This window comes from Electrophorus electricus, chromosome 14 (assembly GCF_041902795.1).
Source record: "Electrophorus electricus isolate QZ-2024a chromosome 14, ASM4190279v1, whole genome shotgun sequence".
Classification (NCBI taxonomy): Eukaryota; Metazoa; Chordata; class Actinopteri; order Gymnotiformes; family Gymnotidae; genus Electrophorus; species Electrophorus electricus.
In genome coordinates this window covers 13076039-13091414 of record NC_137510.1, presented here as the reverse complement: position 1 = coordinate 13091414, position 15376 = coordinate 13076039, and the positions used below count along the sequence as shown (strand labels likewise).

The following is a 15376-nucleotide window of genomic DNA, read 5'->3' as shown; positions in this document are numbered from 1 at the left end:
GTTGAACACGTGGTTTCTTTAATATTCGACGTCATACTTCAGCGTGCAATATCCTTACGCGACGCGTGCGCAGTGTTCAGATGCATTTCTAGCAGGTTAAGGACACTGTTCGCTTTGCTACTGTTGGTTAGTTTGCGATATTTTAAATAGCTCCAATGCTCGAGTTCCTTCCAAAATTATTGCTGCTAGTATTACTAGCATTTCCGGCAACAGTTTTCATGAAAGGTGAGTTCAGTGTAAAGAAGGTATTGGTCATTGCAATTTACCGGTTATTTAGCTAGGTTAGCTAAAAAGCTTACATTGTTAGTTAGTTAGCGTTAGCGTTAGCCTAGCTAGCTAGCCTATCTTTAGAAGTCCATGTAGCCACGTTGAATTTTCCTAAAAGGCACCACGCAGTTGAATGTGCATTTAATTTTTTGCATAATATGTAGGGGTCTGTATGGCAATTAGGTGGAAATTATTTTCTCATGTTTTTTGTTTTTCAAATAAATTAGATTCACACTAAACTTGAGCACGTCTTTACTGACGTGTCCTTAACCGAGTAGTTAGCTGGTAACAGCTATCTTAGCTAGCTTTTGGTAACTGCAGAAGCAGTTCGCTTTAGTCAGCTATTGGCACAATGGTTCAGAGCTGTGTTGACGTTGTCAAATTGCGTACTAGTGTTTGTACAATGAATGTGTTATTAAAAAAAAACATGTCTTATTAACAAAGATATTAAGCATAGGAGTTGTTTTAGCCTGACTTGTTTTTCCCACCATCCCCTGGCTTCGGCGCTAATATTGTAGCTAATGCTAGCAAGCAAGATAAACATCAGGTTTTTTAATTAATAATGACACTACGCGTTGATGATAAATGTGATTGATTGTTCTATGTAATCTTTGCAAATGTCTCCTTGGATTAGACTGCTTCTTTCGATGACAATTAATATTTAGTTCTCTCCAATTTCTATGCTTTATTATGCGGAAGATAAATAGTCTTGTCTATAAGGGAATAGCGAAGGCCGTTGCATAATAACGAGAGCACGAGAAGGCCAGAAGGAGTCAGGCATGCAGGAGTATGTGAATGCGAGAAATAGAGATTAGAGCTTTTGTGTAAGCATGCGACTAGTACTATATAAAACAATGTAAATGGCAATGTAATACTTTTAGTTGGATTATTCTTGACTTGCAGGTTTTTGATCTGAATAGGCATACATAATCTTAATAATCAAGCCTTATGTGAGATTACATTATTAAGAATTTCTGAAATCTGAGTTCATAAGACGTGCTCTTGTCCAAACAAATCAGGTGGCTATTTGGCAATGTCCATTTAACGTGCCTTATTTCCTTTTCAGGAACTTTTGCTTTTCATTATTAAATCAGCCTTTACCTTTTAGATATTCCAACGCATTCTATTTACAAATTGGATGCTTTTAAAATCTCATTGGGTATTTAATATGCCACTAAAACATTAGTAAGTCTACAACAGTCGTGGATGATGTCAATAGTAGTAGAAGCACTGCCTCTCAGTAAAAGATGCAAATGGAAGCTTGCCTGTCAGTGTTTTCCTTCATTTTAATTTATAATCCCAGTGAAAGTAAAAATGTACATAGGAGCCAAGTCCTAGAATACAACATTTAAATATTATTTTTATTATTTACATTTATATAGTACACTTTACTGAGATTTTGTGTGTGTGTGTGTCTGTTATGTATGTATGTATGTATGTGCTTTTACAATAACTCACACTAATATAGATTGACTATTGATGTATACAGATTCACCATATTGTATGCTCCTTTCAGGTCCATTAGTGGCAGCACAAGATGTAACAGAGGATGAAGAGGCAGCTGATGAAGATACTGCTGATGACGTGATTGCTGAGGATGAGGATGATGAGGCTGAGGTGGAAGATGATGACAACACAGAATTGGTAGGAGCCAGTGTTTAAGAACATATATTGTAGGTTTTATGTTTATTACTGTGCATAGAAATGTCTTTTGGCTTTTTTGTGTGTGTCAGACTGAAGAAAAAGATGAAGAGGAGGAAGAAGCTCTAGCAGGGGAGGTAAAGCCTTCCCCCAATGCTGATACCACCATTCTTTTTGTCAAAGGAGAGGGTAAGATGCACCCCTATTTACAAGCATTACTTGTATGCTGAATTTTCACAATGTTTTGGCTGCAACTTTATTATTGATTGATTGCTTTTGCGTTATGTTCACTCTTGTTCACTTTTCACACTTTTTCAAACTGTTCTTTGATCCTAGATTTTCCAGCCAACAACATTGTGAAATTCCTGCTGGGTTTCACCAATAAAGGGAGTGAGAACTTTGTGGTCGAGTCTCTGGATGCTTCCTTCCGCTACCCTCAGGATTTTCAGTTTTACATCCAGAACTTCACTGCTCTCCAACTGGGAACAGTGGTACCGCCACAGCGCCAGGCCACGTTTGAGTACTCTTTCATCCCTGCTGAGCCCATGGGAGGTCGCCCCTTTGGCCTAGTCATCAACCTTAACTACAAAGACAGCAATGTAAGTCTTCACCCTTGTAGCACAGTGTGGACAGCATACTGGAAAATCACTTTATGCCCAGTTGCACTCATGGTGTGTGGTGGTTAAAGGTGGTGGTGCTTGGAGGGGGGTTGATTTGGACTTGGTTGAAAATATCCTTAGGGTGATTGAGGAAAAACACAGCTTTTCATTGAATAACTGCTAGTCCAGGCCACTTTGAAATCTCAAAACAGTTATTTCGCTAGAACATGCTTTCCTGCTTCATGCATGCATGCATACACACACACACACACACACACACACACACACACACACACACACAAATTAATTAATGCCTGACAACTTTGGCTTGCAACATAGACCTTTAAGGAAAACTTGAGTGGTGGTCGTTGAATTCACTACAGTTGTTAGTATTTTGGGAGCCTGTTGTAGTAGGAGACAGTGATGTCCAAAGTTCTCACACACTTTCACTCTGTCTTGCTCTCTTTGTTGCAACAGGGTAACATTTTCCAGGATGCCGTGTTTAACCAGACTGTCACCATCACTGAGAAAGAGGATGGACTGGATGGGGAGACGTGAGTGAACTTTGAAAAGATTTTAATTCTGTATGCTTTACAAGTGGATATTTCACCTCTTAAACCAATCTTTATTTATTTACTTATTGACAGAGCCTGTTGGATAACTTTTTTTTTTTTTTGGTTCTCTTTGTACAGAATCTTTATGTATGTCTTCCTTTCGGGGCTTGGACTGCTGGTTGTGGTTGGTTTGCACCAGCTACTGGAATCTAGGAAGGTAAAATAAAAATGCTTCGTATACTTTATAAAGTATTAAGTTTAGCTACCACTTATTTCTAATCGATCAGCAGAAATTTAAATTCTTAAACAGAACATTGAACTAGTTGTATTACTGAGATGCGTGATTGTCATTGAGAACCTACAGTATGTTAAACACAGAAGTTGAATGTGGATGCACTTGGTATCTCTCTGCAGAGGAGGAGACCTGCGGCAAAGGTGGAGATGGGAACCTCCAACCATAATGATGTTGATATGAGCTGGATTCCTCAGGAAACACTCAATCAGATCAGTGAGTTCTGCTGTTTTTCAGTACAATCAGAAAAGCAATCAAAGCTTCCAATTTTCCCACTTTATTTTTAAATATGGTAGTAGTGATTTGGTGGGATGTTGTGCCACAGAAGACAAAGGTCTGCATGGTCTGGCAAACTAAATAGCAGATTTGCTTTATTGTTTTTGTACCATTTAGTTGTAATGTCAAACCAGATACTCAGTAGTTTCTATTCTATTCTATTTTGTGTGAAGAAATTACTTTCCTGCCTGTTTCTTTATTTTTTTTCCCCTGTCTTTTACAAAGATATGAATGTCAGAACTGTTCTTCAGAAACACCTTCTTGGCACTTTTTTCCCTTTATTTTGTTTTGCATGGTCTTGGCTGATGTTGCTAATTCAGTGGTGCTCTTGCTTGCTTTCTGGATCACTCATTCTCTCCTCCTTTTTCCTCTCCTCTTGCAACCTCAGTGCAGAGTCGGCGAGGTGAGACTTCCTTTCTCCTGTCAGGAACATGTAGTAGTGAAGTCATATGTAATCCTGTAATGTTATATGCTGGACTTGAGAACTTTCACCTTCTATGTCATTTTTAAACACAAATTTGAGCATGACCTGTACACATTTGAAGATTTTGAGAACTTAATTTCATCTTAATTTCATTCTCACTGAGGCCAGAACTGCAAACTCATTGAGGCAGTTTGCAGTTATAGCCTTCTCTTCAGATCTGGTGTGGACTTGGATGTGTTTTCTCATCCAAATTATTTTTGTGCTACAAAAGGGAGGGATTATTTCTGATGAACACTTACATTCATCAGAAATATGTAAACCCACTCAGACCAACATTAAAAATACTATTACTGATATTGTTGCAGAGATCTAGTTTAAATACTCAGTGTAGACACAGATATTCTGGTTCTTGGGATGCTATATTGGTGCAGGTGGTGAAATGAGAAGACTGTAAGGCTAATGTAGTTACCTGATTTTCCTCTCCTCAGATAAGGCCTCCCCAAGAAGATCACCCCGTAAGAGGACGCAGAAACGTTCGGCTGGGTCAGATGAGTAAAGAAGACTCCTGATCCTGTGGCTCTTTTCTCATTGAGCAATGCTATACAGAGCTCAGTCTGCTAAGGGACCAGCATCCCTGTCCATCCTGCAACACTCTGGTCCGTGACTGGTCCATGCACACATGCATTGTAATTACTCAACAGTATGGTCATCTTTTTCAAACATAACAAAGGAGCAAATTATCAAAGAGTTTGACAACAAAAAGCTACTCCAGTCAATGTAAAAATAAATAAATAAACTTTAAAAAAAAAATTATTTTGCTGACTGGATAAATGCAGTAGAATTTAAAAAAAAAAAAAAAGATTGATTTGGTTTGATTACTGATCAGATTAAAAGGTTAGGGCTTTGTTACCTCTGCTTTTTAGCCTGTGGACAAGTTGGAGGCATAACTGCATGAATTTTATTTTTGGTCTAGAAAGCCATGGCATTGGACATGCTTCTTGAAATGTTTTGTTTTTGTATTTTTTGTGAGGTTTTTCCTCTCTCTCTGTGTGTGTGTGTGTGTGTGGTGTTTTGGTTTTTTTTGTTTTGTTTTTTTCTTTTTTTTTCTCTCCCCTTTGGCACCGATTCTTGTGTATAGTAGGCTGGGTTCACCCCAGTGCAGGGTTGATGACCAACTCTGATTCTGCCACGGTTTAATGTACACTGCATTTTTATGGGCCATTTTCTTCTGCAATTTTGTTTATGGAGGATTATTGACTGTATGAAGAAAAATTGTAATAATGGACTCATTTGCTCTCAGAATGTGCCTGTTTTTCTTCTGGTTCTCCTTTGTCCTCTTTCATGTATAGAACTATCCCCAGACTAGTTTACAAGTGTGTGTTCAGGATTTTGAATCTTCTCTTATGATTGCAAATGCATTGGTGTACTTACTGGGTCGTGCTTGGAAGGTGGGGGGGGGATCTGTAATTAATTTATTTCTTGTATTTGTTAGGCCTATGAGTTTTATACTGTCTCATGGCATGAATTTGGATACCCATGTCTAGTACTTGTGTGCTTTTAAAAGCATAGTACACTACTGTACCTAAATGGGCTATCATCTTTAAGATGCTTTGGGCTTTTCCAGCCCGTAGTAAATCAGAAATCAATGCTTTATACCTAGTTGTACATGCTTTTTATTAAGTACAATTGATTTATCAACCAAGTTTCCTACTGATGTTTTTAGGCTTGACCGATATCTTTAAGAATCATTTAAATATTAAAAAATAGTTGTCAACTCATGAATGGGCTACTTTATGCTTGAGCTGAATTCAGACTGCATAAGATGTCAATTCATGGTTTTCTCTTATTGGGATTGAGTTGACTTCAGTTGATTGCTTTGTCATTTTCTATGGTAATTAGTTGTTAGCATTGTCAATATGGCTTTGAAGCAAAGGCTGAGTTCTAGCTCTAAATTGTAACATTCATTAGTAGCAGACATGAGCTTGAAGTCAGGCTTGGGCACGTTCTGCTCTTCTGTTTTGCAAAAGGAAGGAGATATGAAGTCCATGGGCTCCTGGACTCAAAGCAGCCTGTTTTATAGAAGCTGGAGATGAGGTGGGAATTGACATTGCCACTGTTACATTTTTTAATAGCTCAGGATAGAAATAATCCCTTCTAGTATTCTGTTTATATCCGAACTATTTGAAGAGAAGATGCAAAAGTGTCTTGGGAAGCTTTGAGTTACATTTTACTGTTTTTTCCAGTCCTATACAAATAATGGAGTTATACACACAATTCTAAAAACTAAAAGTTCTTGCATCAACATTGCTCCAAACTGCTAAACTTTATTCAGTTTTTTTCTCACTCAGATATTCTCAATCACAGTTTTGCGAATCTCAACACGCATCATTTAGCTGATTTTAATCACCTAGAATCACTTTCCTTCAAAATGCAACACCCTGATAACCAATTAGTTTTACTCATTTTGAACCTGTTCAAACTCAGTTGACAGAACACTTTGAACATTTTTCACACAGTATGAAAGAGGCCTCAAGTGATTTATACAGGTGTTGGGCAAGAAGATGGAGCAGCAAGAACACAGAAAAAGAAGAGTGAGAGTAAGGAGGCCTAACAAGCTACAGAGACCAGGGATCGAGGAAGGAAAAGGCATGCCGATATTTCCAATGAAATCTATACAGCTTTGGTGGATTTCAGTTAACCAGACCTTTAGAGAAGAGAATAGGAAAGTAACCACTTGAGTAGTTTTACACTACATTAATTGCAGGATACCATAGCTTTATGGTTTCTGTGGATATTATCAACAGTGCTCAGAAATGTACCCCATAGTGTAATGTTCTGTTTATAAGGAGTGTCACCATGTGTGTTGCTGTTGGTTAGCGCAGCGTCATACATCACAATGCTAAATGTATAACACTAGCACTGTAACACTCCACATTTGGTAGCAATTTATGACAAACTCAGAAATGCCCTCATCCTCCTATAGGAAGAGGAACAAGAGCAGTCCACATTGTCATGTGGGATAATGTAAGTTTTCACCAGGTCGCTTTGGTCCAAGAGAGGTTCGCCAACAACCCACATTTTGTAGTGCTGTACCTTCCATCGTACTCCCCATTTCTAAAGCCAATAGAGGAAATGTTTTCAGCATTGCAGTGGAGAGTGTACAAAAGCAGACCCAACTAGCGTGTGCCAGTTCTCTAGGCAATGGAGGAGGCAGGTGATGACATCGAAACAGATGAATGTGAGTGATCGATCCACCATGCTAGGCATTTTCCCCCTGCTGCATGGTCAAGGAGAACATTGCAGCCGATGTGGATGATGTCCTCTGGCCTTCAGGATCAGAGACAGTCTGCAGAGTAATGTGTTTCATTGTATTTTGCTTTTTTCTGTTTAGTTGAACATGTATTTCTTTTGTTACCTTTTTGTATCTTTCTCATTGTACTTACATAGGAAAACATTTTTTGCATATACATGTGGTACTGTAAATACTTTTTTGGGCAATGCAGCAGATGCAGAGCATTTGAAATAATCTCCTGTAGATCACCTGGTAGAGCAGATAGAGAATAGTTCTAGTAACACCAAAGTTGTGGTTTGAATTCCCAAGGAACACACAAACTGTTGTTTAAATACATTTGTCTCTGTGGATAAGAACATCTACCAAAAGTAGATGTGGATAAGACCTACTCAAGTGTACATGTACAGAGGCTGAAAATAGGTGAGATTTTTGCCTTCAAAAAATAATAGATAAAATGCTGAAGATATAAATTATTAAAAAATGTAAAATTAGTGGAATTTTAAGACTTAAAACATGATTCTTTTTCAGTATCTATTATTTTGATGAAGATACACAACTGTCCACTGCAGTGGACACCACAGATTTAAAATGCAGTTAATTTACAATAGTAAATGCATTTTCAGTAGTAATATTGGCTGATCTGGCTATAAATCATTTAGATCTGCTCATTCAGATACTCAAAGACAATCACTACAGTAGCTATATTGATCCACATCCAATTGACTTTTCACTTTGACAACACAGGAATGCATAAACTCTTAGTTATTTCCCAAAGATGCCAATTACACTGTATATGTCTAAGAGTTTTCATTGCTAGGTAGGTCAGTCAGATTTGAAAATGGTGGGAAACCAGGTGTGTGGGAGGAGCATTAGCTTCATAACTGTTGAGATTACATTTTACAGAAGCTTTACACAACATAAGGAACACCCATTTTTCCTCTGAAGCAGAGAAATTCTGGTTAAAAAAAAAGAATACACTCTGTGTATGCATTTTGCTTGTCCAGGAGCATCATATTTATACAAGAAAATACATATTTAGATTCCTTGGGTCTTTAAGTGATTATAGTGTTTCTTAATGTAAACTACATCTGACTGAAACCAGCCTAAAACTATGTGCTGCTATAACTCAGTTGGAGAAACACACATCTGGGATGACTATAGGATATATATTTTTTCAAACCTTTGTTCCACAGGGTATTCATCCTTATCTACCTGTAAAATGTCGGCAGAGAAAAGCACCTTCCTTCCCATGCAGACAACTACAAGCTTCAAGCAAAGCTGTTATAGCAACTAATAACATTTTAGCAGTACCAGTCCTGCTTAAACACTGTGGTGAGATTTACTTTCTAACTCCCATTTTACCTTCATCTGATACATGAAACATTATAACAATGTATCTCTTTGTCTTGGGGATTAACGCCGAGTGGGTTAGTCATTATGATCTCACTATTTTTTCTCTTCTTCAACAAAACACTCACTCACCTTTGCTAAATTTTCCTGTCTCCCATTATTATTTCTGGCCATTAACCGATCTCTTGCTCATGCAAGTAAAATCAGAAATAAAATGCAGTCTGTGTGTGTCTGTATTATTTCAAATTTATTAGGGGAGGGGTGGGCGTATGACTTCACCTGTAGTTAGCTGGTGCCTGTGTCTTTAAGACGCCTGACTACTCCTGTCTGGCTTTGTGTAGAGGAGAGGGGAATCACGCCATCGAAACAGAACATGCCTTAAATTACAAAAAAAAGTTCAAGTAAACGAGGAAAAGATAGAATATTTAGAACAATCCGATAGAGTTTTTATCTGGAAACGGTAAGTTTGTGTTACTGATTTCGTTTTGTAATCTGCTTTTTGTGTATGTGTGTTGGCCTCTTCTAAACTTCATGGAACAAGGGAGTTTTCTTTTTTTGCTTCTTTTATACAAATGGAGATACGATATTGCTATTTATTCTGTGCCTAGAAAGAATACTGCAAAATTCAAGATCGTACCCAACATGGCTTGAAGGGTATTTCGTAGGAAGTGATGATCACATTGTTGCTATTTATAAGCCTAAAAATCCTAAAATGAGTGTGCTAATTCCACTGCAATAGTAGTGGTGAAAGGTCCCACAGACTTGAGGGACGAATGATTGGAATGATATTATACCGTGCACTTTAAAAGTTCTGAGGAGAGACTAGGCATTAACTTGGTTAACAGTCATACTTTTCACTGTAAAAATGATCATGCTGCGAGGTCACGTATGTGAGAGGGCTGTGAAGAAAAGTTCCAACCAGATTTGGTTGAGGAGCCTTGTGTGCCGTTATGGATCGCTCCCTCCTTTGATGTTGTAGCCTATTCTACCACAATTGCGAGGGAGGAAACTGGCCTTTTGTCTACTTTGTGTGTCTGTGCTGATCACTGATTGTTTTGTCAGTGCTATTGTGCTACCAACCGCATGCACACTGGAATATATTCAAGAAATGTCTCGTTTTCTTACTCCTCTGTCCATGCAGGTTGGATGAGATTTGGCCGTGGCGGAATGCAGAAGCGAATCTCACCGTTTGCGGCGTTTGTGTTTCTTTTGCCGGGACTCTCCCTTTCAGACGCCTGTAATAAAGCATTGTGTGCCAGTGATGTCAGCAAGTGTTTAATTCAGGTAAGAAATCATTAACGCACTACTTATACTTCTTGTTGATCTTGCTTTGTCTTTTATGAACAGTAAGCTATATAGAGTACTGTTCAGATTTAATTTGATTGTAGTTTTAGAATTATGTCATACTCTTGACCTATATTATTGTATACCAGGATAAAGGTTTGCATCCTGCCTTGCAGTAAATGTGTCATTTAGGAATGTATGATTTGAAGATCAAATATTTTATTTCTAAATACAAATACATAAAAGACAAAGGTAGACAAGACATTCTGAGCTCTATGAACGCCAAGAGGAAATATTTCCATAAATCCCTTTTTTTTTTTTCATTTTAGAAAGCTAGCAGGCTTAAGTCTTTTTCATGTACAAAGTTAAAACGTACTTAAAATGTATTGAGCTGAAATGGTGTGTGTGCCAGAAGACAGCTGTGCAGTACTAGTTTGTGCTTTGCTTGTGGTGGTCAGGCTTCGTTTTCTGTGTCTTTGTACACATCTGGAATGTGACTTCTACTCTTGACTCCTCCTGCTGTTATAAAGGCGGCCTGGGGTTGTGCAGTCCATGTCAAACTACAACACTTGTACTCAGTCAGTATCAGCTAAGTGCACTTCATTAGGAAAATAACGACACTTGCATTCAATTAGTATCCACTTTCCTGTAGAACCTACTAGCTCACTAGCATTTAATAGCCATCATCTTTTTGGCCAGGTTTCTCCAAAGCAGAGTAACACAGCTTTGTAAAGATCATGTCAGTACTGTGGAAGTAAATTATTCATGAACACAGAGTGAAATTAAGGGAGATTGTTGAGAACTTGATCCAGTTTAAATAAAGTGGAAGGGAAGTGTGGTAGTTTTGGCTTTTGGTATCATTTCATCATGACTACCATGAGTTAGGGGTCATTAACACAGAATTATAAGTCTTTACAGAGATGTTTGCTTCTGATATAAAAAGCCATGTAGAATGTAGATATTTTAATGCACCTTCTTTTGATTAGAACTTGATGTAATTCAACTTTTATGTTTAGTTTACACTAAGTAAAATTATTAAATAAGGTTTCGATGATGGTAATGGGATATGAAGTATATCTTCAGTGATTGAGCCTTTTTGCTTTTTCCATTTTTTTTCCCCTTTTTTTCCCCCTCAGTATTTTATTTTTCCAGACTGTCTAGGCCGGCCTAGATGAGGTATTTTTGTTCACTGACTGACCCGCTGAGTCCCATTCTTGAAATGTTTGTGGAATCTTGAGACATTTTGATTAAGCTAATGTTACCTAGCAAGCACTGATCCATATCAAAGTGGGGCTTCATATGGGTGTGCTACTTTTGTTTGGAATATTGTAATTCTGTATTTGCACATGAATGCATTTGTAGCTGTACACTGGCTGTATTTATATTTACCTTGATGAAATTTACTTTAGCTTGCTTGTTGTGTGTAAGAGGAACATACAAAGTAACTATCTAGTCATATTTAAATCTAGCAAACATAGGATTTATGAGTAACATCCTCCCCATTGTTGAGATGCCTGTGAATAAGAGATCCAAGGGACTAATTATTGATGCTTGTAGCTATAACAGTTGCAGTGTACAAAGTGGGCTAATAGTTTGGCACGTTATGCAACAGTTTACCTATCAAGATACCATGTCTCAGGGAACCAAGGCTTTTTTCTTAGGAGTAGAACACAGAAGACCACTCATTCCTTTTCTGATATTTCCATCCGTTTCATAAATCGTGCTGTTGACGCTTGCATGAAAAATGCTGTACAGTAGATGGTGGTCTGGTAAAACTAGACTTGCCTAGGTGTCTTGTTTCTTTATATTAGTGACTGTTGGAATATGCTTAATCACTGCTGAAGAAGACCACGGTATGCAATTGGGTTCTGTTTTTTAGGAACTGTGTCAGTGCAGACCATCGGATGGCAACTGCTCCTGCTGTAAGGAGTGTATGCTGTGCCTGGGTACACTGTGGGAGGAGTGCTGTGACTGTGTAGGTGAGTGTGAGCCTAGTGTTTCATCCCAGAACAGATCTATTCCCCCATTCTATAGGGCTTTGAACATGGAATAGGCTATTAAATGAAGAGCTAGTTCTCCTTTTGGAATCATTATCCAATGTAAATTGGCTTTTTTTTTTTTTTTTTTTTTTTTTCCCCCTTCACCCTTCCTGCATGTTTCTGGAACTTGGTAGGTTCATGACCAGTATGGAGCTAGTTATTTTCAAAAGAATGCTTTCAGACTTGACTGCAAGTACCAGCTCCAAGTCCATGTTTCCTTTTTCATCTCTCTTCTCTTCTGGGAATGAGTGTTGTAATCCATTGCATGTTCATGGCTTGATGCTGTTCATGCTCATTCTTTTCTGTTTGGGAGAATCTGTGTTTTGAATTCCAGCTATGTTTACTTTCTCAGGCATGTGTAACCCGAAGAACTACAGCGACACTCCGGCTACCTCTAAGAGCACAGTAGAGGAGCTGTACAGACCCATTCCGTCACTCTTCAGGGCCCTCACTGAGGGTGAAGCTCCCATCAATATGATGGTGGTGTCTTTTCCTGTGGCCGAAGAGCTCTCTTACCATGAGAACCTGGTCTCCTTCCTAGAGACCATGGAAGAACAGCATCAGAACATCTCACTCCCAGGCAACAGCATTCATAGCAGTTATGATAACACCCAAGGTAGGCATGGAGTTGAACATTTAGACCTGACAGTGCCACCAGCTGAGACCTTCTGATTGCAACTGAAATGGGTCCGCTTCACCCTCTAATGTTCACTTGCTCCACTAAATCTAAAACTCACTGCTGCACTGATCATAACTTGCATACCAGATGTAGATTGTTTTCGGTCATTAAGCAGATCACCAGCTGAGAAGAGTCATCACTCTTTGGAAGGAAATCAAAACTGATGTGTAGTGTTCAGTGGGAAAAAAAGCTGCCGTTTAATTTACTCTGTGTATTTCTTGCCGATTATTCATAACTGAAGTCAGGCACTTCATAGTATTTTGTATTATTTATACCGTAATTATTCTCATAAATTCATTGCCTGGAAACAAGAAGCTGGAAAAAAGTATACTTTCACCCCAGAAAGATGCTCATCATCCAAATCTGTTCATGTTCTTTCTCTCCCTCCCTCCCCCCGCCAGACAATATGTGCACAGTGGTGTATTTTGATGACTGTGTGTCGATTCGTCAGTGCAAGCAATACTGCGAGTCCATGGGGGGATCAAAATACCGCTGGTTTCACAACGCGTGCTGTGAATGCATCGGGCCAGAGTGTGTCGACTATGGCAGCAAAGCAGTCAAGTGTATGAATTGCCTCTTCTGAATGTGGACCACTCAAATGCCACTCGGATGCCACTCAGAGTGATCTGTGTGGCAACACTTGTGCCAGTAGAGGGTGCCATTACAGGACTGCAGTGATAGGAGGTTGACCTGAAAAAAGATGCTTCAATCATGTAAAACCCTGTTTTGTTTTTCTTCCCTTGTGTTAAATTTTGTGTTTTTTAATAGTTTCTTGGCAAAGATATATGGATTGTCCTTTTTAAGATGCTTTTCTTAAATGTAATTTTGCATAGCTAGTTGCTCTTCAAATGATAGCAGGTAGTATGTCAAATGCTTTTAATCATGTAAGAGAGACTTCCACACAGATACTATTACAAATGTATATACTTAAGTCATGTTCATTCTAATTTAACCTAGTAGTCTACATTTGGTTCATAGACAATATGAATACCTTAACTTGATATAGGGGCCTCAGCCAGAGCTAGATCAGAGCTCCTGTTGTGCAGTGTAACTAGACCAGTAGGTTCTATGACAATCCTCAGGGTGAGACTTTAGTTCTAACTAAAACATGCCAATGTCTGATGCTTCTAGCCTTCTTATACTGACTATTTTATGTATGTATATCAAGGATGCTGTTTACAGCATTGTATTAGAATGCTCACTCATTTTCTGCCACTCAGTAATGCTCATTTAAAAAAAAAAAAAAAAATCAATTCTGGTTATAGAATTGTGTGAGAGGAATGATGATCACTACCTACAGCCTAACATTTTCCTCCTGCTATGATGGAGTTGATTGAGTAAACAATAAATAAAAGCCTCACCAAGAAATCCATTACAAGTTAAGTAGTTTCAGGGCATTTTTAAAACTGCTTCAATCATACTGTTTAGGTACACCATCATTAGTTTAAATGGCCATAATTTTTTATATATCATGTTACTTTTTTGTTTTGTCTGTACAATGTTCAAATCTATTCACTTGATCTATTCATTCTAACTAAAATACAGTTTGGATCATACATATGCCCCATATTCAGCTAGTTTCAGTAAGTAGGTGTCAGCCCAGCCTTAAAAAGACAACCAGCTGGATTGCTTGATTCTGGGTCACATTTATAACCTTTACCTACACTTTTCTGCCCTCTTAACTTTTTTTTTTTTTTACTTTCGATCTACAACTGCATCTGCTGCACACTGCACTCAGCAGTCTTTAACAACTGAAGCTGGATGCACATTAAGTTTTACAAGTATGGCTGTATGTGTGGTAGAAATGTCTCTTGTACTGCAACTGTGCAGTACAACGCAGTGAGCTTCTGTAACCAAGAACAAATTCTTTGTATGCATGAGCATACTTGGCCAATAAATCCTGATTCTGACATATCATGGCTAGGCCCATTTGTGGGAAAATGAAGTTGTTGCAGGCTCCTCCTTCTGCTGTGCCTTCAAGTCACACAAAGGAGTCTTTCTCCACTGGGGAAGATGGGTACAGTCACATGACCACCCTGCACTGGCATGACACAGGTGGTGTCATTACTAGTTAGGAGACAAAAGATCTTTGCCAGGAACCTTAAATAGGCTATTTGTATTATAGGAAATAATTTGTCAAGTTCTTACAGATGAGGCACAAGGAGCACCTTTAAGTGCCTGCACAGCAGAAACTTTGTAGTGTTCTGACCCCAAACTTTATGAAATTACAGTCAAGTATGAACTGCCTCACTGTTCTGACAAAACTCATAAAATACCAGCAAAAACCATTTGTTTATGTATACACTATCCCATGTCAGCTCAGTCCTTAAAATTAATGCCATTTATTTATACTGTCTTGTCTATGCTGACTAATGTCTTGTCTTGTGCACTTACCTTTATGTATACTGTATATTTGCACATCAGAGTTTGGAGAAACGCAATCTCATTCAGCTGTGCACTACTTGTATAGTCTGAATGACAATAAAGCTGATTTTGAACTATAGAACAGATCCTGAAATATATGCAAAGCAATGTTTATACTGCCCTCTGCAGTACACATGGAGTTTTTCCTTTTCTTGTAAACTGGAATATTATGTGTAAACCTAGAAAGGCAAAGTTCATGAATGTAAGAGCTCCTGGTTTTAGCATGAACCCATAAGGAAATTGAAAAATTTGGGA

General features: G+C 38.3%; 2 protein-coding genes across 3 annotated transcripts; both read left to right on the top strand.

Moving 5' to 3' along the window:
• Positions 1-69: 69 nt before the first annotated feature.
• On the top strand, positions 70-5831 carry ssr1 (signal sequence receptor, alpha). Of its 2 annotated transcripts, XM_027003214.3 has the most exons (9): positions 70-225; positions 1784-1911; positions 2001-2097; positions 2245-2507; positions 2985-3061; positions 3200-3278; positions 3476-3569; positions 4018-4032; positions 4542-5831. In XM_027003214.3, exons 1-9 carry the CDS (start codon positions 156-158, stop codon positions 4607-4609), a joined length of 891 nt encoding a protein of 296 aa, XP_026859015.2. In that variant the 5' UTR covers positions 70-155; the 3' UTR covers positions 4610-5831. The 2 variants fall into 2 exon arrangements, with proteins under 2 accessions (XP_026859015.2, XP_035386985.1); XM_035531092.2 differs by lacking the exon at positions 4018-4032.
• A 3165-nt stretch (positions 5832-8996) lies between these two features.
• twsg1b (twisted gastrulation BMP signaling modulator 1b) lies at positions 8997-14609 on the top strand. The gene is made up of 5 exons (XM_027003200.3): positions 8997-9155; positions 9837-9979; positions 11859-11958; positions 12371-12634; positions 13099-14609. The coding sequence occupies exons 2-5, from the start codon at positions 9842-9844 to the stop codon at positions 13278-13280; spliced, it is 684 nt and encodes a 227-aa protein (XP_026859001.1). The 5' UTR covers positions 8997-9155; positions 9837-9841; the 3' UTR covers positions 13281-14609.
• Positions 14610-15376: the final 767 nt, after the last annotated feature.